General features: G+C 33.7%; 1 protein-coding gene across 1 annotated transcript in view; it reads right to left on the minus strand.

The window, feature by feature from the left end:
- The window catches only part of LOC119642339 (homeobox protein H2.0), a 30518-nt gene extending 11458 nt beyond the window's left edge, over positions 1–19060 (minus strand). Inside the window, exon 1 of the mRNA XM_038041470.1 lies at positions 18099–19060. Within this exon, the coding sequence (XP_037897398.1) occupies positions 18099–18660 (562 nt within the window). The 5' untranslated portion in view covers positions 18661–19060. The remainder of the gene's footprint in view (positions 1–18098) is intronic.
- Between the last annotated feature and the right edge of the window lie 8724 nt (positions 19061–27784).

The raw sequence follows: 27784 nt of genomic DNA on the forward strand, positions 1-27784 counted from the left end.
AAGTTCTTTCGAGTGGTAATGTGTAGTAATGATTTGATTCTATTTGAGAACCTCTAAAATATGTATTTCATGTAGTCTATGATGAAACAACTCGACCTTAATTCACTTTCCGACCGAATTTTGCTTTTGTACAGGACAATTTCACTCCGTGTTATCTTGGCCCCAATGAGTACGCACCTTTAATGTACGTAGTGGACAATGTTTATATTTGCGTATAACATATACAGGCTAACTTTTAGTGTAGCGACCTAGTAATTATAAGCCGAATAGCATTTTCCATTCATTTCACCTCAGACGTTGGGAGGCGGACGGATGCTCATGACTAGCTTGAAATATAAGTTAGGTATATATGTATGACAAAGTAGAATCTGTGAAGGAGTCACTCCCTGAAAGCCAACCAAAAAGGGTATTCTAAAATATGGACCATCGATTATCAGATTGCAAAAGTAGCATTTGGTGAACATATGAATTACATTGCTTTCCGTACGTAAATAGTATATAACATCAACTCGCACAACAAGTAAAAAGTGCGTATTTTTTCGTCCTAGGAATAGTTCTATGTTTAATAGACGCAACACCCTACAATTTATTTGCCTTTCCATGCATTGTTTGCAGTGTTATAAAATCAATTGGGTGACAAGGGAATCAAAAAATGAGTTTTCTATCATTCGCCGTTCATAGCGCTTAGCATAGCTCATTAAAAATTTATAAGCTATTGCTGCTTAAAATTAAGCGCCTGTTAAGTTTTTTACAATTTTTAATTTTACCATTATTCACAGTTGGTCACTGGACATCGTAGGCCAATGTAGGGAAATGTTTATTTGAAATACCTAATTATTATTGCTTTTATCAAAAATTACATTCATCTCTTAGCTAAATTGCCCTAGTAAATAACAAAAAAGGAAATATCCGGCAATTTTCTCTTTGCTTTGCCGAATATAGTTGTGCGCGTGTATCTGCTCGCATAACCATGAGGTAATGCAAGTACTTTAACCCACATGCTGATCGTTGAAATAAATTTATTGCAATTATTGCAGAACAGCAGGCAAGAGCAGCAGGTATATAAATGAGAACATTTACAGATAAAAACCAATAAAGACTCGTAACAAATACGGCAACATTTATAAATTGATTCAAAGTGTGCACAGGAAGGTATCATTAGAGAAAACACGTAACCGTAGCCGTCTGTATGGATGTACTCTGCGAATAAATGTTCGTTTGTATTAAGGTATTTTGAATACCAAAATATTTTGTGGTATAAAACAGGCGGCCATCGACTCATCATATCAGTGAACATATGCACACTCTTGACGCAATGAGTCTCATTAGCCAAGAGGAAAATACCAGAACATTAACTATTGCGTGCACTGAAGCATACAGATTTAATACTGTTGATAGATATTTGTAAAAAATCTCTAAAAGCTTAAAGATGCTCATTAGGCCGTCAACCCACCCACTGTTTGCAGATTGTTTTTCTCCTTTATAAGTTTAAAGAAGAATATTTTCTTTTTCTTTTATTAAATTTTATAAATATTTATTTTTTTAATATTGTACTCACATAGCGAAGCAGATGTGTAAAAGATTTTCAACAAAGATCAATAAATTTTTATTAAATAGTAGGAATGTTTACACAACAATGATTTGCAATCAATTTCCCATCACTATTTACACTTTCAAATGAAAGTAAGAGAGAACTCAAAACTAATAATTGCCTTATATCGAATTTTGAATACCAATCAAATAAAGGTAAATATATAAAAGCCGCTCAGTTCCTTACTAATTGTGAGCGTTCAGTAATGAGACAGTTTTGATAAATATTCGCGCGGAATTTAAACTTAATATTTAGTTGAAAATTTTTGATTTAAATATGGTGAGTGCTTTAGCTTCTTTTACGCTCGTTTAATTTTCAAATATTGTTGATATGTTTTTTAAGAGTTAGCGGAAATTTTCTAAGGTTGAAAATGGGGCAGGATGGACCATCCCAAAATTTTTCCTCAATCGAGCAATCAAATAACAGACCTAAACGGAGGAAGATGCATTTACGGTTTGGTACGAGTTTTCACTTCAAATTACAGACATATAGGTTTTGAATCTGATTTTGCTTTATAAATATTCAACTAATTAAGCCTGTTATAGAAATCATACAATTTTTTTAAATATATATTTTTAATTAACGAAATCGTAAATACAAAAATTCATTCGCGGAAAATAAGCCTTTTATAAATATTGTTTATTTACATATTCCGCACCTTATTTTGTACTAAAACTAAACTTGGTTCACTATCTTAAACCGTACACTATTCTAGCTTTCAAGCGACCTCCTACGCCACATCTATGCACTTTGTATATATATATTACCGATATATATATATATTACTTATTTGTTGAGGAAAATGGCGACATACTGAAATTTTTTAATTCTGTTGTGGCTGCCTTTTCGCCATTGCATACTACAACTGAATGCGAATTGTTTTTTAAATCGGAACTTTGTCTTTCTCGCCGGTATAATGTTCATTATACATAACTTGTGCTCAATTTCCCGGTCGTAGGTAGTTTGATGAAATTTGATACACCATCGCGTTTTGAAGCATTTATTTATTTATTTACAAATGAAATTTAGCGGCAGTAAATAATTAGGGGAACAGTTATAGAATCTGAATAAATAGATTGGCGTAATGTGATATGTGTAATGCTTGCTGTTAGGTACAACCTTTGCAAGGGTTGTACGGAAATAACAGAGATTTATAACAGGGCTACACGACTTAGCCCAGTGGGATTAACGCCCCCACCTGCTCTTTCTGAAATTGCTAATGTATTGCATGACACGCTATCGTGACTCGTCGTTCTCTCAATGCATTACCCGCCTTTGAAACAATCTCCCAGCACCCACCGTACCTGATGTTTGCACTTTTAAGGCAAATATAAACAAGTACTACTCCCTCTTGGTAGATCCTAAATGGACAGAAAAGCTTGAGATTACTCCTTACATGTATATCATATATCGCCGCGTTTAGGCACAACGAACTTCACCTTTTCTAATAAACGACGGGAATTAATAATACCGTTTATTAAGTGAATTAAGAAAGGTGCATAAACGATTTTCGAATTCCTAACTAGGAGCAGCAAGTGTTGCTTCTGAATTGATTGTACTGGGTCTACATAAGATAAAGGAGAGAGAAACCATACGATAAAAGCAAGTTTATGCACAGCATCATTACAACGTATGGATTGCCGAACTATGGGGCGCATGGATTAACAAACGCCCACGTTGGCCTAGTTTTATTTATGACGACCGCTGTATGCAGGTTAAGGACCCCTAAATGAATGAACTAATCTACATTTTCCAGCTTATGTCAGTCAACGAGGCATGCAGTCCTCTTTTAGGCTTAATGTCACAGAATTAAATAAGCACAATGAAACCAAATTATTTAAATCAGATTGAAGGAGATAGGAGACTGTAAATTGAAGGAAAAGAATACATTAAGATACGGCTGGATATAATCGGCGAACGTAGGTCATTGGTATACAAGACAAGTAAAAGATTCAAAGTGGCTTAAGCCGAGGCATCTAGGAAAATTTATTAGAGGTTGTAGAACTGGAACAATATTTTTATAGTTATTTATGATTAAGTCGACTAAGAGCCTAAAATCAGTGTATTCGGCATATATCTACGATCCATTAAAGTGTTAAACAAGGCAAGTATATGCTGAAATGGAGAAATAAATGATTGATTTAGTGCAGGAAACTAATTGCTTAGTAACGATTCATTCAAACGGTTTTGGTAAAGTAGTCAACTTTGCAATAAATGTCACATCGATATCATGAATGCTATCACAACCAGGCGCGCAACAATGTTTTAGTGTTCTTAAACATTTTAATACGATACATTTAGAAACTTCCAAGACAGGAATCGAAATAGTGTTATCGAGATGATGAGGGTAGTACCTATCAGTGGAATCGGAAATGGCAAAACATTTACGGTGGCAAAAAGTTTGGACATACCGTGCTTGTCAGAGCATTCAATCCCATTAAAACAGTTTGATGAAAAAAATATAAAAATTACTCTTTTTAAATTTCCAAATTTATAAAATTATTTTGGTTTAATGAAGGATGAACAATTTGTCTTTTGCAGATAGAAGTTTTAAATCAAATATCTCGTTGATAAATAAATTAGTTTAATCAGATGCCGAACTCGGGACTTCACAGCTTGAGTTATCAATCAGACATCAAGTGGCGTCCTATACATTACAATAAGCGAAATTCGAACGATCAACAACATCACGACCATGAGCATTGTGTTCACGTAGGAAACGGTGAAAATAATTTTTATACTTGGTTTTTGTGATATGCGGGCAGATATTTAAAGTTAAGAGTAATAATATCTTGCTAAGATTTAGTGAAAGGGGCTAAGGAATAGCTCACCTTTGTAGGTGGAAGAGTTGCAAAGCTGCTATTTTAAGGTCCTTCCTTAGTAATGAATGCCCTAATCTTTGTGGCCACGGGTATTTATTTGAAACGGTTTCAAAGTTCCCAAAAGCAAAACTAAAATTTTAAACGATAATGTGGGGTTAAGTTAATAGACGCATATATTGAAAATGCTAACAGGTCCTGAATTAATGTTATTCCATGAGCTATTCAGTGGAATTTTTCACAATAATATTGCTTCTCGTGACTCCGCTTTTTTTTGTGCAACTATGTGCCCCTGCGGAGCATAAGAAGTGCAAGATGGGAAGGAGTACTTTTTACTTTTCTTTTGTGATTTGAACTCCCCTTAGAAATAGACTGAATAGGACCAATCACACCTTATTTTGAAGATTTCATTGTATTTGTGTATGTAAAATTTGCAGTTGTCAACATTTGGCAATAAAAATCGTTAAGTGATAGTATTTTATGACATTAAATAGACCTGAAACATTTTAGACCAATATTTTCAATTCTCTTCTTGGTAATCAATTCTATGAAAGGTGGGGTTTTATATGACAAAGACATGCACTTTTGATATTTTGTGACGATACTTTATCGACAATACTAATTTGAGCTAAAAACTAACCGCACTTAATGTGAATCATATATATAGGCTCTCATCAAAAATGAAAAGTATCTTGTCCCGAAAATAATTGAAGAACTATCTTTAGCGAAGTGCTATTGTATAATAAGTGTTAATTAATTAATTGAGAGAATAACTGTTAATTTATTCTGTTATTTTTATCAACATTTAAATTTCTTTCCCCTGAACAGACTACGCTCCAAGACTATACTCCAAGAGTCAACTATCGGCCTCGTGCTAAGAGGACCAAAGTTGTATCTCTTCATAGCAACAGGCAGAATAGTTCGAAGTTCTGCTGCAGAGCCTCAAAAATGTTAAAAACCATTTCTTTTTTCTAAAGAATTAAAAAATATTATTAATTCTTTTGTATGTGCAGTATCCACCGAGCAAGTGTATGGTACCATTGTGAAAATGGAAACGTTGAGTGTAAAAAATTATGCATAGGTATAATCATCAGGGCGACTATAACTTGCTGTTTCGCAGAAGTCTTTTGAATAATGGTTATGCTTAACGCTGTTATGTTTGAAATCTATAACTTTAAGGAGATTTCAGGAAGAATTTTCGAAGGGATAAATAAATTATTTCAGGCGTAATTGAGATAGTTTCGGAAAGTTCTTTCCAAAGAGAAAGGCGAACGCAAATAAAACATTTTTATATTGATAGAAAAGTAAGATACAATGTAAACGCTATGATGGTAATATAAGATAGTGTTTAACTTATTCAACATATGCGATAAATGTTTTTTTTTTGGTGACTGCTATGTATTTATTAGCTGTCACTCGTTTCCAGAAAACCTACCCCAAAAATTTCTAAGAAAAATTTATCTGATTTTCGTTTCAAGAAAACCTTGAAGAACATTGTAAGTTATCATAGGCAAGTTCCTATTAAAACTCAGAGAAATCGGTTAAAGTCATTACAACATCACATAAGTGGCAACCACACCTCTGCTTTCAAAAGCACAACAATTAGATTTTATGCCCCTTAATCGCATCTTAAAATGGATTTATTTGTAAAAATTCCCACATTTGTTCTACGGGGAGCCGGCAGTATATCTACGAAAATGAGTAAAATCGGCCACGTGCATATAACAAGATATAGTATTGAAATTTCATCTTTTTAAAAAAGCTCTGGATGTAAAGGACCACGTCACAGCTGTTAAGACCACGTCTTTACTTTGTCGATTTCGCGGAGATGATTAGAATCTCTGTCCACGTTTTAGTTTAGCTAAGGTATAAATAACTCTAACATGTTGAATTACAGCTGGTCCAATATGCGATATGATGTTTATAAAACCGATGTACGTTGACAATTAAGGTATTTTCATTGGTTTTTTTGTAGTGATGAATGGTTTTATATTCAGCTAAACAATAGTTGAATTTTTTTACAACAAGGAAACGACTCAGGATTTTGAGAGAAAATCTATCCCATTCCCCTCTTATTGGCGTAGGTGATTTTCTAACCAACTCATCAAATAAAGCTGAATTATTTAACCCTCGGATAGTATCGGTGCTTGCTAAGAAACCTGTTAGATTCGACACCATTGCGCTAAATTCAACAGCATTCGACATCTACCGTATTTATATTGGAGGATCTTTTTTAACTTTATTGTTTTAGCTTCAGACCAACATTTGAGGCCGTCGGTAAAACGTAGCTTACACCTAAGTTACGTTATCTGGATTTCTTTATTTATCCACACGAAACTCAACTAAATGAACCAACGGCCGAATTCAGAGTCTTAGAAGTAAATCCTATACTAATTATTATTGAAACTATTGTAAAGTGCGTAAAGAAAAGAAAAAAAAAAAAACAAATAAATAATCAAATAATAATTCATGTATAAATAAATAAGAAAGAAAAAACAGCATGTACACAGCTGGTGCAGGGATAAACCCACAACCAGTACAGATCCACGTTAGGGACGAACCCCTTAAGCTGTTGCAAATATGCAGAAGCTTGACAACTGATAACAGTAAACAATACCAATTAATTTTGGAATTATAGCGAGTTGTTAAGATTGCAAGTTAATTTAAATACGACATAGAAAAATAGCGCGCATTAAGTAGCTGTTTGGTTTTTAATTTAATTAAGAAGGAAACACCAAGATTAAATCTAATTTTCTCAAGTGATGGTAAGAATAACAAAAGCAACTTACTTTACTTTTATAAGATCCGCCTGAGTAGCCGAAGGGGAGGAATCTCGACTAGCAAGTCAATGGTCGTGGGTTCGAATCTCAAGTGCGGTAGAGTTTTTAATAAAAAGCCGATAGCCTTAGATGCTAGTGCTTTTAAGAGTTTTAGTCTTAGAATTTATTTCTCTGGCGAAATTAATAATAATAATAATAATAATAATAATAATAATACTTTTATAAGGAAGCAGAGAGACAAGGGTTCCCCGAATTCCTAATGGCAAACAGCAGGAATTGCTTTTGAACAGATTCAATTGAATCTACATAACATCTATGTGAAGGGGACCACACAACAGAAGCATACTCGAGGTCTAAGCAAACATATGTACAGCCTTTTCTTAATGTAAGGGTGAAGCTCTTTGGGCCACCTCTTTATAAAACCAAGCACGGACCTAGCTTTGCGTAACGAAAGCTCAATATGCAAATTGCATGATATTATGTGGGAGTAATACGAAGAGGGAGAAATTGCCCTAGAATCTATATCAAGAGAAAATAAACCAGAATATGTTTAACAATAAAAATAAGAAACAGGCACATACATATTTTCTTAAACCTTCTGTAGGAGAACATTGTCGAATATGAGAACTAGTTCAAAAGTTAGCTTCAAATTCAATTTCCTAAATTTATTTAGTATCATGTATACGCGTATATATATGTCATCATGTGTGACGTTGGCCATAAGCGTTGGTTCATATTAATAACTCAAATGCGAATACGCAAATGTAGTAAAACACCACGAAAAGTTAAGATTGGTTTGTAAGATAGCAAAATTGGTAACATTTCAGCAAAAGCTTTTGAACTTCAAACAATCGTTGAGCCCCATACTACCAAAGTCGCCACAGATGCCAACGCCGAGTAATGTGAACTTCGTGGGTTTACAAATAAGCGCTTAAAACGCTTTTTATCATACATTTGTAACCGATACTCATTATACCTTACCCCACTTATTGCACATGGGTATACTAAATCTGTGCGGATGTATTAAGGCCTAGAAGGATTTGAGATAGACTTACCTTATCTTATACTTATCGATTCAAAATCACTTTCTAACTCAATCTTTTGTCTTATTTTTTTATGTCCAACCTACAATCGGCAATTCTTGAATTATTCTGATAAAATTTAGTACTTTTAGTACTTTAGTATTGAAAACGGTTCAGATCGGATCCCTTGTCCAACCAATTCCCGCATAACGCCATATTTTGAAAGGCTATTACATGAATATCTGCAAGGTGAGGTATTCAATGGTGCGTGTAGTTGTTCACATAAAATTAAGAGAACGCGCAAATTTGATATATATTTGCTAATGAAATACATAAGTACTTGATATAAATTTAACTGAATCCTAGACTAATGAGAACTAAGGTTAGCCCTTAACAAATAATGCAAAAAAAAAAATGCTTAGTCAATTTTTAATTTAATATACTAATGCTAAACGTAGGGTGGCGTAGTCTGTGCGCTACGACTGACAAAACTATATTCAAGACCAATAGAATCTCCCTCCTACCTTTGCATTATTGTTTGTTTGCAATTTACTAATGTAAAGTAGCTTGCATTAACTATAATTATATTTATACACATACTAAATGTTTGTAATGCTACATAAGAAGTAAACAAGTAAGCGAAATCGCTCGTTGTGTATATACTAGTGGGTGCACAGAATTTTTTATTTAGCCTATGCTATCTGTTAATGCTTATAAGAAACTTCAGATCAATAATAAATAACCGGTTCATTTCATAAGTTATTAATAAAAACATTTTAAAATAATTAATATAAAGGAAACCATTATAGTAAATTATTTAATATAAACACTAAAGAGTTGAAAATCACTTAGAATCATAAAGCCCTTTGATAAATAGATCAATTAAAATTTGATGCAATATCATAACTACTACAATATCAAAACTACTATTAGTATTTGGTTCAATTTGCTTTTCTCGCGTTTATTTTATTTACAGATGTAATCAGATACCCTTCAAAAATGGAGAGTTAATTTTGTGGACGAATGAGTAATGAACGGCGTACATTTCTGCGTTGCCATAAGGAGTCTCAATTGAATGTAATTCCATCCTTATGTGTGTGACGAAAATGAATAATTTGTTATTTTACCAGGCTCAGATTACGATATTTAACTATTGAGAACTAGATGATACTTAATAACTTTACAACTACGAAAACAAAATCCATTGGGAAATTCTTCCTAAATGTTAAGAAATATGCAAAAAATATTGATTGAAAGATAGATTTAAACGCTGAAAACTCTAGGAACTATAGATGGCGCGAACTGAACTTGTCAGTTTTCGCTGATTATCATAACAGGTTTTCATAGCCATCGCCGAAGAAAGAGGATGTACTCATTTTGATCAAAAAATGGAAAAAAACGATCACGATCGCCCACTGTTATTAATCAATTTTTTTTTTTTTTGAGTTTTTTTCTCTTTGGAGATAGAGGTGATGCGTGAAGAAGATTTGGAGACACTCGAGTATAATTTTCTTAATTGTTAGGATAGTGATGGCTTTATTAGCCAAGAAAAGAACAAATGACAAAGAAGACGAGCTTCGAGAATTTTTGTAAATGAAACTTAGAAGCACCTCGGAGTGTTACGCGAGTAAGTTTATATACGCACAACACGCTTATGCACACACTCAATTTTATCGGCAAGAGCGAATTATATGCAAAATAAATCTTGATTTCCAATCAATGGAAATCGGTAAGAATATGAATACGTTAAGTAGAAGTAGCCGAAATGGTATGCATTTCTAATTAATCTATTTCAGTTATTGCACATGTATGCGTCATTATTTTAATTTGCGGATCAAAATTCATCTGAATTTATTTGGAGTCTTCTCTAATGCAATATGCAAAACGTTTTTGTCAGTCGATAAATTCTTTGATCACTTAATAGCTGAAGGCGGTCTCTATCTAGCAACCATATAAAATACTCTTATATCTTTATAAATAATACTGAACACGATAGGCACCAAATGGTATTTTCATTTTCATAAGAAAAGAATAATTTAAACATGCGGAGAATAAATAATAAACAATTTGAATAATTATTGTGATTAAATACTAACATGCTACGAAAGCGAACATATTACCTCGAATTCGTTTTAAACTAAATTATAAAGTAATAGAACGGTTTGGAACCATATTGTGACAAAAAACTCCTAAAAAATTTAGTTATCAATTCATTTATAAAAGCAAGAAGAGTTTTATTGATTTTATTTTGGACACCCATCATGTTAACACTACAGCTATCGTCGTTACATGCACATATATTGTACCAAAGTGAGCCAATATGAATGCGCATTTAGATGTGTATGTATTCATGTATGTCTGGCTACAAAACTCCATTAATTGGATATATTAATTTGGGGAAAAAGAAATCCATTATTTTTATATGAACTTCAGGACTTTATTTAACATGCTTCGGATTGTCCGATTTGGGTCAAATATGCATCGTTTTGTTGTACGATTTGTTGCCATTTTAAAGGTAACTTCAAAATGCCTCTCTTATAGAAGTCCTGGTCTCTATTTGCAAAAAACTCTAGTAGTCGATTTTCACAATCCTCCCTAGATTCCAATTTTTTATCATTAAAGAAATTTTGCAACTCATAATAAATAATCCCCTTCCAGTCCCACCAAATGCATAGCAAAACCTTCCTGGCCGTTTGAGGTGCTTCACCGCTCTTTGACCACGATCGTTTTCGCACAGGGTTATCGTATGTGATCCATTTCTCATCTCCAGTCACCATCCGTTTAAGAAATGGGTCTATCTCATTCCGTTTGCCCAAGGTTTCGCAGATGGAAATTCGATCCATCATGTTTTTTTCTGTTAATTGGTGTGGCACCCAAACATCGAGCTTCTTTTTGAAACCAGTAAATGGTTTAAAACTGTTTTATGGTCGATTTTTAGCTCCTGGGCGATGTTACGACTGCTAACATGCCGGTCAACTTCGATCATTTCTCCGATTTTATCGACATTTTCGACGACCGGCCTACCTGTGCGGGGTGCATCTTTAACATCAAAAATTCCTGAACGGAATCTACGAAACCAAAATTGCGTATAACTGGCTGTTACAGTATCGGAATCATAAACACCATTCACAATTTTAGCCGCCTGGCTTGCATTTTCGCCTTTGTCAAAGAAAAACTGTAAAATGTACTGAATTTTCTCTTTGTTCACTTCCATTTTTAACACGCTGTAACTCACAACTGAATGCATCAAACAAAAAACAGCAAAAGAATTTTTTTTACTGCGAAATGTCACCTTTCCAACGAGCATAAATATAAAATTGTTTGATCGATACTTTACGAGAAATCTATCAGTGCAGCCATCTACCGAAAAAATAATGGATTTCTTTTTCCCCAAACTAATATATACATGAACTGTATTTAAAATAAAGTCTACATACAGTACCAAGAATTGAGGTTTCCGTTATTAAAAAATGTAGTTCTGGCTTGACGATCAAAAAATATATTTCTTAAGAAACAAAGACTCATATTAAGCAACACTTCAAAATTTTGTTTAAGTTATAAGCAAAAAATAAAAACACGAAAAAGCGCAAAGCAGTTTCTCATGAGATTAGATATAGTATTATAAAGTTAAGAAGTAAGGAAAATTCTGCGGAGAAACAGCAAAATCAATTGGACGTAGTCGTGCTACTGTCCAAATTGTTATCAAAGATAACAATAACGTAAATACACCAGAAACTGGGTATCGAGTAGTCCAACCAAACAGTCTTACAGAGTGTAAAAATCGAAGTATCATCAGTATCGTAGCAATCGAACCCAAACCTAATGTAGTGGGCACTTCAAGAGGCTTAGAAAAATGTAATCCAATCAGTATTCGAATGAGTTGGACGTGTTCTAAGAGCTAACGATTTTCGTAGCCACATATCAAAGACCCATTTTTAAGCGCTGTTAATATGATAAATGGCTCCAGTTACAAAACTCCACAAAAATTAAGACATAACTTTAGGGAAAATTATAATTTTTGGTAACAAGTCCAAGTTTCATGTATTCGAACACGGTGGTGAACATAAAGTAAGGAGGAATCCTAATGGTAATGGACGGCAATCCAAAATTTATTACCAGCTGAAAAATACGGTGGATGTTCTGCCATGGTTCTTGGTTTGATGTCTATGGGAGCATATTCAACTCGCCGAACCGTTTTCAACATTCACTAGGTGTGTTTTTAATCAGCAACAAATTCTGAATTGATTTCAACTTATATATCTGTCTATGCCATGTCGACACAAGTTCTGGTAATGCTTCCTATAAGGTCTTTTCGAACATTATGCATTGTGACGGTGAAGGGGTGCAAACTTCGGTTTGTTCCCATGAAAATAAGTGAAAAATTACTTTGCTACCACGACCGGCCTTCTGTTCGCTTTTTCTTTCTAAAATCATTTCTGTCGTTAAGCAGTTAACTGTGTATGATGAATACATACGTCATGAAAAGTGTGCAAAATTTTGTGTTGCGACATCATCGCAGGTTGACACACTTAAGTGGTTATTTGATGTAACTCCTATTGTAACAATAGCAGTTAAGAACATTTTTAGCTAAAAATGTTCAAATAAGTAAATAAAAGGGTAAATACTGGCATTCCTAAGTTCCGTCTGAAAATTTTCTCGACCTACTACAATTAATATAATTTAGCTATTGACAGTTACCAGTTAAATGGTTGACTTTTCATCTTATTTTACATTTATTCAACAATTTTGTATTCCATCACTTGCATTCGTTGCCCTTTTTGTAAATATTATTATTATTATTATTATAAATTTAGCCAGAGAATAAATTCTAAGACTAAAGTCTTAAAGCACTAGCATCTAAGGCTTTCGGCTTTATTAAAAACTCTACCGCACTTGAGATTTGAACCCACGACCGTTGAGTTGCTAGTCGAGACTCTTGCCTACTCGGCCACTCAGGCGGATATTTAGAAGTAAGTAGTAGGCGGATCTTTTTGTAAATAAAACAATACAGTTTGATAAGAATGATGTTCGCTTGTGTTTTCTGGACGTAGTTGTTATTATATTGTTGTTACTATACTTTCGTGGATATATATCCGTATGTTACGGTAATAAACTTGGAGCTTCTCCAGGCGCCTGATGGAAATACAAAGTCCTGAATCCGGGTTCCTCACAAGTAATTTCCTTTGTGCTCTCCCTGTGAGCACCAGCAAGTTCCTCAGCCAATTGAAATAAATTAGAAATGGACTTAAAAATATATTCTATATAATAAAGCTGAGCATGTTAGCAAACCGATCAGAAATATTGTTGGATCGCACTGGAACCGATCAGGAACATTGTGGTCCTACTGAGTATATCGTTAACATCTTGTCGGGAAGATCTCCATGGCGATGAATGTTGTTGACAAAAATAACAGGTGATTGCATTTATTCTGATCATTTTTTTGCTTGGAAAAAGCATTTATTGAGAAAAATTAAAACAATATACACTAATAAATATTTGCAACCATTTTCTACCATTTTTCTCATCTTTCTGGCAACTGTTTCGAAAGAACCACATGACGACTATGCAATCATCGATCCATTTTCGCTTGCCAGCCAAGTCATAATCCATCGACCCGACCAAGTGGTAATCAGAAGGCGCTAAGGAGAACGTTAGGTGCGCTACAACTTCCCATTCGAGCTGCAACACTATATCCTTGACAACTCTTGCAACGAGTGGCCGAGAGTTGTCATACAAGTGGATGTCTTTACGCTTGTTAGCCACTACTGTTGGACTTTTTTGCAAGAACACATCGTTCAATTTATTCAATTGAAGTTGCTATACATCTGCAGTAACAGTTTTATTGAATTTTAGCAGCTCGTAATATAATGCACCTTGTTGATCACACCATGTGAATAGGAAAACTTTATGGCCATGAATATTTTGCCTCGTCGTTATTGTGGATAGCTATCCTTTTCGCCGGTCATAACACGTCACTGAAAATTCGTCTTTTTTTGTCTAGCTGGCTATTTTCCCGCATTTTGTATTTTTCTCATTGCAAGTAAACATCTAAGATTCATCAATGACTAAGCTTTGCCCAAGTTCTTTGAGATTGATCTGGATTTTCGTCGAAGAAATCTTGCAATTCGGCAGCAGATTTTTTCAAATCAAACAACAAAAGTAATTAATGTTGAAAATGCGCTGAACAACTCAATAATACTAAATGGAAAACAGTCAGTGTCTGTAGAGAAAGATCAAAATTATCAAATTTAACCGTTGCGTACATTGAGACTTCGCATTACTTTATCATTTTCACAAATAGATGTCGCAAAATATATGCAAGCGCTTGATAAAACAGAAATTATTGATTTTTAAAAGATTTTTATGGCGGTTCTCGGCACATGCGCCTGAGTAGCTCATACTCAGTTCTTAGATCGAGCTTCTTAATAAATTGACGAACGTTCTTATTAAATTTCCAGTTCCTATCCTATACTATATTAATTTTTGTGATTTCACTTCGTGACAGTTTCAATGAAAAGCGAATGAGAATATATCATTGGCTCTGTATAACCTGTGTAAAATACCTTTTATTCTCAGGCAGCGTGTCAAAAAATGTTGGATGGATTTCAATGTTAGTCATATTTTAATATTCTTGGAAGATATTTCTTGGGAAATCTAACTCATAATTTCGCAAATATTAACTCTTCACAAAAATTTTCCCATCAATCTTTTATTTGCGCGACTACCAACTCAACGTTCAAAGGTTCAAATCTCAGTGCGGTGGAATTTTCTTCGGCGGTAGTTGTAGTGAGTGCCCAGTCGGAAAAGGCATAACATTTGCAGCTTGGTCACACAATCAATATGCTGCGTTCAACTACCTTCTTTCTTTCTCTTATCTCACTTTTTTTCGATAGTCACTTTGTTGCACGTATAAGGAGCATGCCCTGAGTAATATTAAAAAAAAAAAAAATTTGTCACGGTTCAGACTCTTCCAAAATTTCAGTAAGGACAAACGTTATTGGTGAGGATACTTCGATGTTTTCATTTTGTAAATCTATTAGCAAAAAACTATGTTGTTTCTCTTAACGCTAAGACTACAATTGTTCAAAGACGGACGAAAAAGAAAAAGGCTCATTAAGATTTGAAAGTTTGAGACAATGTGCAATTTAAATTGTATGAATGCACATTAACTCTTTAGAAACAATAGGCGTGGGGAGAGAAGAGCTTTTGAAAGATAATGTTTTTTTCGTACTTCGTTTGAAAATAGCCATCAAAATAGCAAATCACACGATGCTCATTGGAACTTCAACGCACCCGAATGAAAAATGAAAAAGTCAGAGGCACGGCGAGCCCAAAAGAAACGGTTTCAAGAAAAACACATTGATAGTTTCATATTTCAGTTTCGAAGAAATTTCTTTACTTCCAATTTAAGATACATGCATGATACAATTGACGTAATGTCCATGAACACTTGTACTGGCACAATAAAATTGTTCTTAGAAAAAAAAGCCACAACCTAGTATCACACCTTACCTTACTTATTATGTGCGCTTTCCGTTAAAATAACTAAATTTTTTTTTTAGAGCAGAAACGAAATTTTTTGGAATAATTTTAAAGTGGAGTGGAAAAGACAGAAAACCTAAAAATCTAGCATTCGCTCTTTGAAATATATCAAATAAATTTTTAATGCTTCTGCCTTCATAGTGAGCATAAAAAAAATTCAAATTCTCCGCAGACCTATGTCTGTGGGAGAATTTTTTGTGGACCATTTTTGCACTACGAAAATCCCAATATCGTACCCAATATGAAAAACCTACGTAAATAAAATAGAAAACAGTCAAACATGCAAAATACTTACCTAATATGTATAAATAAAAAAGGAAGAATGCAGCAAAGAAAGCAAACAAAGGCTCCCAAACGACGAGAAATTTTTTTTATGTTGTTTTAAAAATTGTAGAGTAGACGAAAAGCATCAATTTAAGGTTAAAAATTAATAATTATTCAACATTCCAATGACTAATCCCTCGTTTTTTTTTTTTTTTTTTAAATTGCTAAATAACGCTAGTCTTAACTTGGAAAAGATGAAATTTTGTATTGCAAAGAATGCCATTGCCAATGCCATTGATAGCAAAAATATGCTGTCCAGGTTACGACACCTGCCATGAATGATTTTTTATGTAAATTTTTAGCTTTTTCTACCGTTATAGCCGATTTCTATTATCTAAAATAGCAACCTGGATGGATGCTTCAACATTAAAGGGAAAATATGGCTCAAATGCTGCTTACTTTAATTTTTTTTTAATGGGCAGTATAAGTATATTGCAGGCAGTTCTATATAATGGTGGTTTTGTTTCTTTATGGTTTATTCCCATCAAATGAACCCATCACTAGGCTGTCAACAACAATCGATGTAGCTGGGACGAAAAACCAAAATTCACAATATGAGAGGAAATATTTACAGAGTTCTAATCCGGACTCTCCTGCTCTGGCCGCTGTTATTAGTACACATTGCTCCCTTCGATTAACACAGGTCCCAATAGACCACTTATCGCTTACTTAAAAAACGCTCACATTCTTAAGAGGATATCGAATATGGGTTCTTTAGTGACTTGTTTATTGTTATCCATAACCACTTAAGCACTAACATATCCTATATTAAAGATGAGAGAAGTAATGGGTATTTTTGGACATTGCATTGCGCAAAGTCACTCCTAACATTTTTTAATTAAATTTTAATGACAAATCGACGCATACGTATTCACATACAATGATAGGAGTAAAGGACTCAAAGAGACCGCGAGAGAAGATAACAGACATCAAAACTTGATAGGAGTATGAATTCAGTGAGAGATGATTATTTTCAGTTTCTGTGCATAAAGTTTACTTAAAATAGCATATCGTGTAATGTTTTCGAACCAACCCTTTGAAAATTATTTAAAGAGATTTTCATAAACAATACGGACTAACGAACACGGTTTATGAAGCAAATTTCGGAACATTTAATTGAATTGAGAAAAAATTAAAAAAACTGAAGTGTAAGGTAAAAGATTTGATTTAAAAAATTTTATTATATATTATAGGATTTAAAATATCTTAAACAAATATAGCTTTGCAATCAATAATACGCTTCATGAATACGAAAGCACATGAGCGGATGCAAAAAATGCGCTAATTTACAATAATCCTGCCGCATCTCATCCGGAAACGGGGAAATTTTTAAACTAAACAAGTAACAAACTTATAACCGCTTGAGACAAATGTATCGGCAGGTTAGTCAGATTTTGTTTTTCATTAAATTTTCAGAGTTATTATAGCAAAATCGCACTCATTCCGAACTTGCTAAGCGTAACTATATATCTTGTAGATTTCTGATGTGTGCTTCCTTTCGTTCACGCACCTAAACTTAGTATGTGCCTATTCATATGAATGAGTATGGTGCACTCTACTCTCCAGCATTTATCTCAATGGCTTTGTTTAATCAGACTCCAGTAAGTTTAATAGACGTGTCTTACAGTTTCAGGACCATGTTACGGGTAGGTCGTGGTTCACCATGGTGTTTTTATTTATTTTTAAAATAATGTTAGGAAAAATCTGACAATGTTTCTTTTGATTTTGAATGATATTTTCAGAAAATTTTCAGGCTTTTTCGATCTATATTATAACAGCTGGGGACGTTAAAAAAAGGGGCATTGCTCTTTCTGAGCTGCAACGCCTTCAATGGTTTTAAAAAATCCGAACAATTTTTCTTTATGTTTTAAGATTTGTATTTTGTATACAAGAACAAAAATAAATTACTGTGGAAAATTCACTTCTATTGATGAGACTACAGCTTGTTATTCTCACATTTGAACTGATTTTAAATTATCAAAGAAATTTTTTATTCAAGAAGTTTCAGCAGAAACATTACCGCTGTCATTAATCGGGTTTCCCAAAGCACGTATCGGTGTAGGTCTTATAATATTTTTTGAATCCATAAAAGCATCCTGGATCTTATTTTTCGGTATAGCGGGGGCAGGAGTTATTTGCCACGAGTTTACGGTGTATGTTAAATGACGTGAATGTTGGACATCCGCTTGCCTACTCGCTACCGAATACTTTGGATATGAACAGCATGAGTAACTGGAATTCGCATTATCGCAACACTTAACTGAAATTTTTGCTTCGTTACATAACTTCTCAACCGATTCACATTGTTCAGCAATTATTTTAAATTGCGTGTCTTCGCTGCGATTTAATAAGCGATCAACCCCGAAACTTAACTGCTGTACTTGTACCTCGTTGGTCACTTGTAGTGATTTTTCTTTGACATTTGCCATAATCTTATCACTTTCCAGTAATTCTTCAACACATTCTATCATGTCGGCACTTAAATTTGTAGGCGTTTCATTCTTGGCATTTATCGTTAAATACGATTGCTTTTTTGCGTTTTCTTCTACAACCGTCATATTTTTATTGTGTTTTGATATCATATTTATAAAACGACAATTTGAAACCTCTATTAAAATTTACATTTTGTTCACAAATTTACAGAGAATTTTCGTTGTTCGAATTGCCCGCAACCGCTCAGCTTTCTTTGAAGACTATGTGAGAAATCCCGCAAATTTTTGCGTTATTGAATTGCTTTTTAAACTGATCGCGCAAGCAGTTCGTAAGACATCCTACACGCTACTAAAATAATCATAACTGGTGTTCGATTTGTATGTGATTTCGACAAATTGATACGTGCAATGGAATGAACCATCTCACCAGAAAATATTAAAACAGTGGAGCAATCAACTTGAAAGGATATGAAATTTATGCGAACCAATCGCTGGCAAAATAAATGCTTTTTTAACTGCAAAATTTGCCTGTACGAAAAGTTTCTTTTTATTTGACTTGTTTACACATTCATTTTTATTTTACTATATTGCTATTTTGAAACCTCATATTTTTATTTGGCTCATTTTTCCACCAATAATTAGTTACTTGGAGAATAAAAGCAAAAGCCGCAGGAATTAGGTTTATTGTGTTTTGAAAAACTGTTTCAAGTATTTTGATAAATTTCACGGAAGTTTAGTTTAAATTCCGAGATTCCGTTAAAAATGTAAACATACACAAACCACGTAATAATCAGAGAAATGGAAAGATGGTTAAAGCATTTTAAAAAATGTTCATTATAAATTTATTTTTGACTTACTGTTCTTGCATATATTGAAAAGCACATAAAATGTGTGTGCATTGCGCATTTACGAACCTGCAAATCATTGACATTTGCTGAAAACTGCACACCATGGTTTTCACCTATATATATATATTTTTATTTATTTGTTTGTTTTGTTATCTTGTGGTTTTCTTACGCACTCTTATCCACTGTATTTGAGAACTGAAAAAAAGAAAGAAAATGAAAAGTTAATGATCGCTTGATGTCTGCACCAATCGGCAAGCAAATCTCATTCTCTCCCATATGCAGGCAGAGTGGAAGGCGGAGTTGTGAAAATTCTCTTTTCTTTAATTATGTGGCCTAGCGTGCTAAACGGTTTTACAAAAATAACGTTTTGTGATTGACAGATTTATGTTGATGGTAATGAAAACACCAGAAAAATAAAAATAAGCAGAAGGGAAAAAAATTAATAGAAATTCGATTTTACCAACAAAATTTTACAAAAGAATTTATAATTTCGTATGTGCACAAAACGTCTGTGCATATGTAAATACATATTGGTTGTTGCTGAAAAGCAATTCCCAGATTTTTCTACGTTCTTCTACTTTGTGGTTGGGTAAGTAAAACACGCTTCTGGTTGAGATTTGGATAAATTTTTTTTAAAATATATTGTTTGACGCTTGCCGTTAGTTGTGGAGTACAATACATACATAGTTGTAGAGGTTCCCGAAATTATTAAAAGTTATTGCGAAAACGGTGAACCAATGTTTCGCATATTTCGGATGGTGCCCATATTTGGTTGAAAGGCTTCGTGAATAAGAAATTTTGGCCCTTTAGCGTAAAGTAAGATGTTCCTAAAGGAGTTTTGCATGTACAAAAGCATTAAATTTTGAACGTTGTACATTGGATGTGATAAGAATGGATTTATTCTGCAACATCTACCAATGCATAGGCAAAGGACCAGTCGTCACTCTTTCAACCGTCTGTAAAATGAAAATGTCTACCAAAACTTTCCAACAAGCGTCTTTTTTCGGCGATTACTTCTCTGAACACAAAATATGACGTACATTCTTTTTTGTAAGCTGAGAGTGAAATATCCCAAGATTTAACTTTTAAAGCCCACCATGGTCTGGGTCCAAATTTTCAAGGAGCACTTAAGGCGGATGGTTGTCTCGCTTGCAATATGTGTTACGTTAGCAGTTAGTATCTTTTGACTTTTTTGGCAATAATAGCATTATTAACGTCTTTGGCGAGTATCGGTAGCGCATATGTGCTTGCTTTGATCGGTTGACGATAAACTAGTTTCAGATTTGATTTGACGTTGTTTCCATAACTTTGATCATTGTTTTGGATGCAAATAAAAGAAAGTTTAAAGAGAAGCGAACCCCTATTTTAACACAACAATGAATAGACGTATGTGTTCATTTACTTACGTTATACGTGCTCCTTCATAAAACAAAAATTTTATTTGTAAGCCATTGAAATATCTGAGCTGAGTACCTTAGACCTCATTTGGAAAGCAGTGGTATTGGGTGGATATTTATGCGTAAAATTTTATCGGATTTAATTTCCAGAAAAAGTTTCTCACTTTCACAATTAACATTTAGGTTAATCGTAGCCGGAAGGTGCAGAAAATAGTGATTTAATAACGGAATTGAATTTCACTTTAGCTATATTGTGTTTGATAGGGTCTAGCCGCCTAGATTTTTAAATCAAAGACACGCTTTTCGTAGTCCTTATGTGAGCAATCGTAGGATTGGCAGGCTTAAGTAGCCCGCTAAGCAAGTATATTTCTTTAGAAAAATTTCTGTTCCCTGTCATTTAAAAATATAATTTGTTGACTTAAAAAAAAGGCGACGTCACTAAATCTGCAGCTTAATAAAATTTCATAATTTGTTGACGGGTTGGAGTTAAGAAAGGACTAAGACAGCTCCCACCTTCTAAATTTGTTTTTACAGGTAATCGAAGCAACAAAGCGCAAACTTATTGCGACTATTTGACCTTTTGTGGGAACGAGATCTTTTACGAAAATATGTTGACAACCTTTTGGATTCGTCTACATTTCTTTTATTTAATCTCGTTAATCCGTGAACGAATTAAATTAATAAATTCACAAAGCATTGCCTGTGATTGTAATATTCGTAAATGGCATTACGGTAGTCGATGATACTTTCCAAGTATTAGCAGCTGTATTAATCAATTTTTTTATGTTACTGATATTGGAATTAGTCATGTTGACGGAAAGATTCTTAGGCAGCTTCTTTTTTTATAATTTATTAGATATTTCAGCACTCAAGGTGGATCCGGCATTGACAATAAAATTCCGATAGGTTGTTTTTTTTAGAAAACTACTCTATTTCAGCAACGTTCTGGATTATTTGTCAACCTTTTTTTCTCGATGAGATATTATGTTAAAAAAAATCAAAGAAACGAGAAAAAAGTGGATATAAGGGTAACATTTGCAACTAAACGTAGTAAATCCAAAAAGTTGTGGTAAAAGGAAACGAAAAGTCGTCGTTTACATGCGGATATAACTCGTTATTATCTTTTAAAATTTCAAAAATATATATACTCTATAAAGTACCATAATATCTCTAGTATTGAAATTCAACTTCAATATATTACACAAATGTTTATTAGAAAGTAACTCAAATTCAAGAAGAATGAAATATGAAGAATTAATAAAAATATGTAAAAAAGTTCAACGATTTACAACGATGATTGATTGAATAAATCAAACTTCGTGCGAATTTGGCAAGAACATAACTAGTGTGATGGAACTGGCAAATAGTTTTAAATGGCTTCTGCATCTATCTGCCGCATGTGTATTGGTGGACATTTTGCATACAAAGGTGTTGGCAAGCAGCCAAATGGTTGTTAGCAGCATTATCGCTGTTGTTCCTAGTTACTATTATTACATCTGCTTTTATCCACAGCCTTCAGAAAATGTGTGTAAGGACATAGGATTATTAGAATTACGACACGTCCTTACCATTAAATTGTTAATAACCTACGACTAATTGCCAGCAAATAAAAATTTAAAACACAAACCACTTTCCATTATATAGTCCACCCTGGTTATTCCATTTGTGAGCTTTAGCAATTTATGCGAATGATAGAAGAAAATATGAAAAAGGTGACTTATTCATTATGTCAAATATATTAAATCTACAATGTTTTGCCACATTTCATCCGTCCTTACCATCAAATTGAATGAAGTCAAACGTGTTTACGATCGCGCTGATTCATTTAGAAAAGTAATGAATATATAAAAAGTTATGATCTTAGTTAACGATTTCTTTTTTAAATCTTCCTCCCTTTCATGGAAAAAAGTAGAGATGAGTGTTTACGCAATGCTTCTATGCCGCGATTGGCAAGACATGAAGCATTCAAATGTTTAAAGCCATTTTGAATTTGCACGATTGATACAAATTTGGCGGTTCATCTAGACCAAACTCTTTACTAAATATGAAACGATAAAACCGAAAGAGCGAGTATTTTGACGACACCGTTATGGTAAAAGAAAAATGAAAAAAGGAAAAAAGGTAAATATTCAGATTTCATGATATTGGGTGGGCGCGGTTGATGTTTTTCATTTTCAGAGCAAATGTGAAAATTTATATGGTTTATGGGTTGTACGTAAAAAGCTAAAAACACTGAAAGCAAGGGTGCTCACAGTTTCTGTTGCACAGGAGTGCAGGCGCCCTGTGTTCGTTGGTTTGGGGTATTTTCAAAATGGTTTTCAAATTTGTAGGCGATATCTTCATTTTTGTAAGCGGGAGAATGTTTAAAATAGACATTACATTGCCGGACGGACGAACAAGCTTCAATCGATTGAGATTTTGATGCTGATCAAGAATATATACTTTACGGCGTCTGCGAAGCTTGTTTTTGGGTCTTGCAAATGGTTTAACAAAATGAATGTACCGTCCTCCATCGGTGATGGGTATAAAAACAAGCCCAAGTATGAATATGTGCTTATAAGGCGCTTTCAATTTTTTTCTTTTACATCACCAAAAATTGCATTCTTTACTTTATCAAAATGTGGAATATTTATGAAACCTTTTATATTAATAACTTTTATTGTTTCCTTTTATTGATCTAGGCTGACTATGTCAACCTTTTTTGTACCGTAAATGGTACAATTATGAGGACAAATGAGAGACGGGAGCTCGACATTATATACTCCTCCATTTCTCTTCTCCTAGTCCTCCCCGTGCTTCTCTTTCCACCGTTTTACTGAAATTTATTGAACCATTTGATAAACATAAACTCTAGTATTCCTCAATATGAAATAAACTTTAGTACATAAAGAAATTATGTTTGCTAACTAATCTTTTTTTTCTTTTCTTGTATGCATACGCTTATACGTTTTTTTTGTGTAAGTAGACTGGGTGTAACATTTTTTCAACTTTTTGATATCAGGAAGTGAGGAATTAGGATCTTACCGTCTGTACTAATCAATAAAAATTTTATCAATACGATATAAAGCATGGTTTTCATGCTATCATCTTCTTATTATTTGGCGGTGTCGAACCACAAACATAATAAGCTATGATTGGTGCCATCTTAAAAAATTTAAATGAAGTAGGGGTTTGAAGAATAATATTTTCTTGCTTTCGAAGGAGCACAGGAAATTTGCTGTGAAAAAGCTTCCTTTTTAGTGTCTCGTCTTTTAATTATTTCAATATTCATTTAGTTGAAAAAAACTTTAGCAAATAATTTCGTTATTCTAATTTTCTTTTACATCTGGTTTTTGAAACCTTTTTGTTTTCTGATAGTTTTAATGTTCATTTTGATGCTTTCCATAAAAATTTTATTTGGCTGGAAGGTTGAGAGTTTGTTTTTTCATTATTTTTAACAGGAAAAAAATCTGTTGGTCATCTGCATATTTAGATTCTATTCCATTGATTGTTGATATGCGTTTTTTTGTCCGCTGTAACTTATTTGAACGCATGAGTATTATTATTTCTGCTTTTAAGATTATAACCTAGATTGTTGTAATATCTTGATCATATAAATTTGACACCGAACTGAAAATAACTCACCGTATAGCACATGTGTTGAAGTTTCTGCCTCTGTTAAAATATCCTTGCTTTTGCCGCGTAATAAAAAAACAGATAAAATAAACAATAAAATTAAAAAACGCTAAGCCTTTTATTGTGATCACCAAACTAAAAGAAACTAAGTTATTGCACTGTACAAATACTGGAGGGCTGCAATGGACAAATCAAGTTATAATAATTTTCAGCAGTATTACGCAATACCATTTTGAAGGCCAATGAAACTCATCAGAAGAACGCAATTTCATTACTGTGTTCAGGATTGATCATCATCAAAACATCTGAATGTGACAGCTATTTACAACTTATAACTTAACGCAATTAATCGATTTGTAAGTTATAAGTTGTAAGAAGTTATAAGAGTTAAGAGAGAGAAGTCATAAATGTCATAAGTTTCAGTTGTAATTTATAATTTATAATTTATAGGTCTTGGGAGAGGCCCATCACGTGGGAGAATTATATGTTAACGAACATTATAAGTTATGCAAGTTATAAAAAGAAATGCTTTCCGTATTTTGGGGGTTTTGACAGTGATAATTTCTGAAAATTAATGAAATTACGTTTTTCGGATAAGTTCTAGTGTCCTTTAAGATATCTCAAAAGACTGCAGTTGCGTTAATTCTTTAAAATTTTTTATAAAATATTTTTTACGCTGAAACTTTTCGCAAATTGCGTGCATACATACATGATAAATAGTAAGAACACCATTTTTTGGTATTTTTTATGAGAAGTATGATTTTTATTACGTTATGCATTGGTTGGTTTTTCTCAACATTTTTTTATTCTTTTGATATCGTCAATTATCATTTCCCTTAGCAGACGCGCGAACCAAGCGTGATGAAAGTGCACACTATTATCTTTACAAAACTAATTTCACTTAAGATATACGCACCTTTTATTAGTTTCGGGAAAAAGAAATCCATTATTTTTTCGGTAGATGGCTGCACTGATAGATTTCTCGTAAAGTATCGATCAAACAATTTTATATTTATGCTCGTTGGAAAGGTGACATTTCGCAGTAAAAAAAATTCTTTTGCTGTTTTTTGTTTGGTGCATTCAGTTGTGAGTTACAGCGTGTTAAAAATGGAAGTGAACAAAGAGAAAATTCGGTACACTTTACAGTTTTTCTTTGACAAAAGCGAAAATGCAAGCCAGGCGGCTAAAATTGTGAATAGTGTTTATGGTTCCGATACTGTAACAGCCAATTATGTGCAATTTTGGTTTCGTAGATTCCGTTCAGGAATTTTTGATGTTAAAGATGCACCCCGCACAGGTAGGCCGGTCGTCGAAAATGTCGATAAAATCGGAGAAATGATCGAAGTTGACCGGCATGTTAGCAGTCGCCCAGGAGCTAAAAATCGACCATAAAACAGTTTTAAACCATGTACACAAAGCTGGATTCAAAAAGAAGCTCGATGTTTGGGTGCCACACCAATTAACAGAAAAAAACATGATGGATCGAATTTCCATCTGCGAAGCCTTGGCCAAACGTAATGAGATAGACCCATTTCTTAAACGGATGGTGACATAACTATTTCCGGATTTCCATATTGTAAAAGGCTTAATTTTCAGTTATTATTGGTGAAATTTGGCACAAAATAATAATTAGACATAAAAATTAATCTTGTCGAATTTGGACCACCTAGGTCAATTTTTTGGCTTCCACCCATCATAAAGTTTCTAATCGGACATTTATATAGGAAAAATGTCAAGCTTTTAACAATTTATGGTGACAATTGGTCCGTAAGAGTAATCTGACATAAAACTTAAATGTGTCAAATTGAGGTCAAGTAGATCTATTTTTTGGGCATTATCACATGTAAAGTCTAATTTTTAAAAATTTATGATGTTTCGTGGTAGCAATGTAACATTAGAATTAACTCTAGGGACCTTGGATCACATAGTTTATTTTTGAGACCGATCTATATAAAGTGGATCTCATTGAAAGCATGCTCTTCTAGTTACAAAGTCATCGAGTCGACTTGTGTTCAGTGTAGTGCGTGTTTTCTTTTCGTTTGCGTTTTTTCAATTGTTTCGGTGTTTTCGGTGTTTTTGTGTATTTAACTTCTGTCTTTTCAGTGTTATTGCTAAAACTGGTTAACGCGGATATCGCGTATGTGCTTTTGTTTCGTCTATATATAGTAAAAAATAGAAAACAAAAAAACAAAATAAAAAAAAATTGAAAATATTTGACACTTTTCTTTAGTAGTTCCCAACCTTCTTCCACAGTTCCCAAACCTTTTCAAGTGAGTGGTTATTTCACAAATAATAAGCAATAGACAACAATAAGGCATAATGGCCCCGGGGCCGCCAGACAAAAACTCGACTAGATTTTATCTATTAAGTGATACATCCCCCCAAAGAAAAAAAAGTAAAAATTCAGATTTTCCGGTGTTGCCGATCAGCGATATAACCCCTATTGATAAAAAATATATTGTTATCTCTTCAACCGATGCTCGAATAACAATTTCCCAAATTAGCCCTTTTGCTATAAAAAAAGCTCTAGATAGCATTACAACATACATCGACTCCATCTCGATTCTACGCGATGGGATTTTACTGGTCTTCGCTGGGAACCCGCGCGCAACCGAAAAACTCATAAAGGCCAAATCTTTAGCTAATCTATGTGCTATTTCAGCTAAACTACAGGAGAAACTTAACTCGGTTCGAGGCGTAATTTATGCCCCTTGCTTAAAGCATGTGGGCATTCAAGGAGTGACTGAAGTATATAAATTAACCAAACTGAATGATGACGGAAAAACACGCTCTCCTACAGGAAGGATTATTTTAACTTTTGATCGCTATCGATTACCGCAAACAGTTGATGTGGCGTGGTATAAATGTAAAGTAGAACTATACATCCCAAATCCTATGAGGTGTAAAAATTGCCAACGCCTGGGTCATACGGCAAAAAGATGCACTAATGCTGCATCTTGTGCTAACTGTAGTCATCCTCCACATACTGAAAGCTGTACCCGTAGTTTCTGCATAAATTGCAATGATCAACACTCAGCGTTAGACAAACAATGCCCACGTTTTGTACAGATGCGTGAAATATTAAAAATCAAAACAGAAAATTACTGTAGCATGGGCGAAGCGCGACGCACATACCGGGAAAGAAATCCATCTGTAGTCCATGGAATTGACAAAAGTAATACCTATGCTGCTGTTGCCTCGCAAATCGAGCCTAGTAAGACTTTAACTGCAACTGCTTCCAATGAAAAGCCTGTTCCACCGTTAACCAAAAATTATATTGCGAAACCAGTTACATCACTTGCCAAAGATAATATTGAAAAAACCAAAGCAACTGCAAATATTGAAAAAATCAAAACAACAACACATATGCTAAAATCTAATATACCAAATTCTCCAGAATCTCCAGCTCTCAAC

The sequence above is a fragment of the Glossina fuscipes genome, unplaced genomic scaffold, assembly GCF_014805625.2.
Source record: "Glossina fuscipes isolate IAEA_lab_2018 unplaced genomic scaffold, Yale_Gfus_2 222, whole genome shotgun sequence".
Classification (NCBI taxonomy): Eukaryota; Metazoa; Arthropoda; class Insecta; order Diptera; family Glossinidae; genus Glossina; species Glossina fuscipes.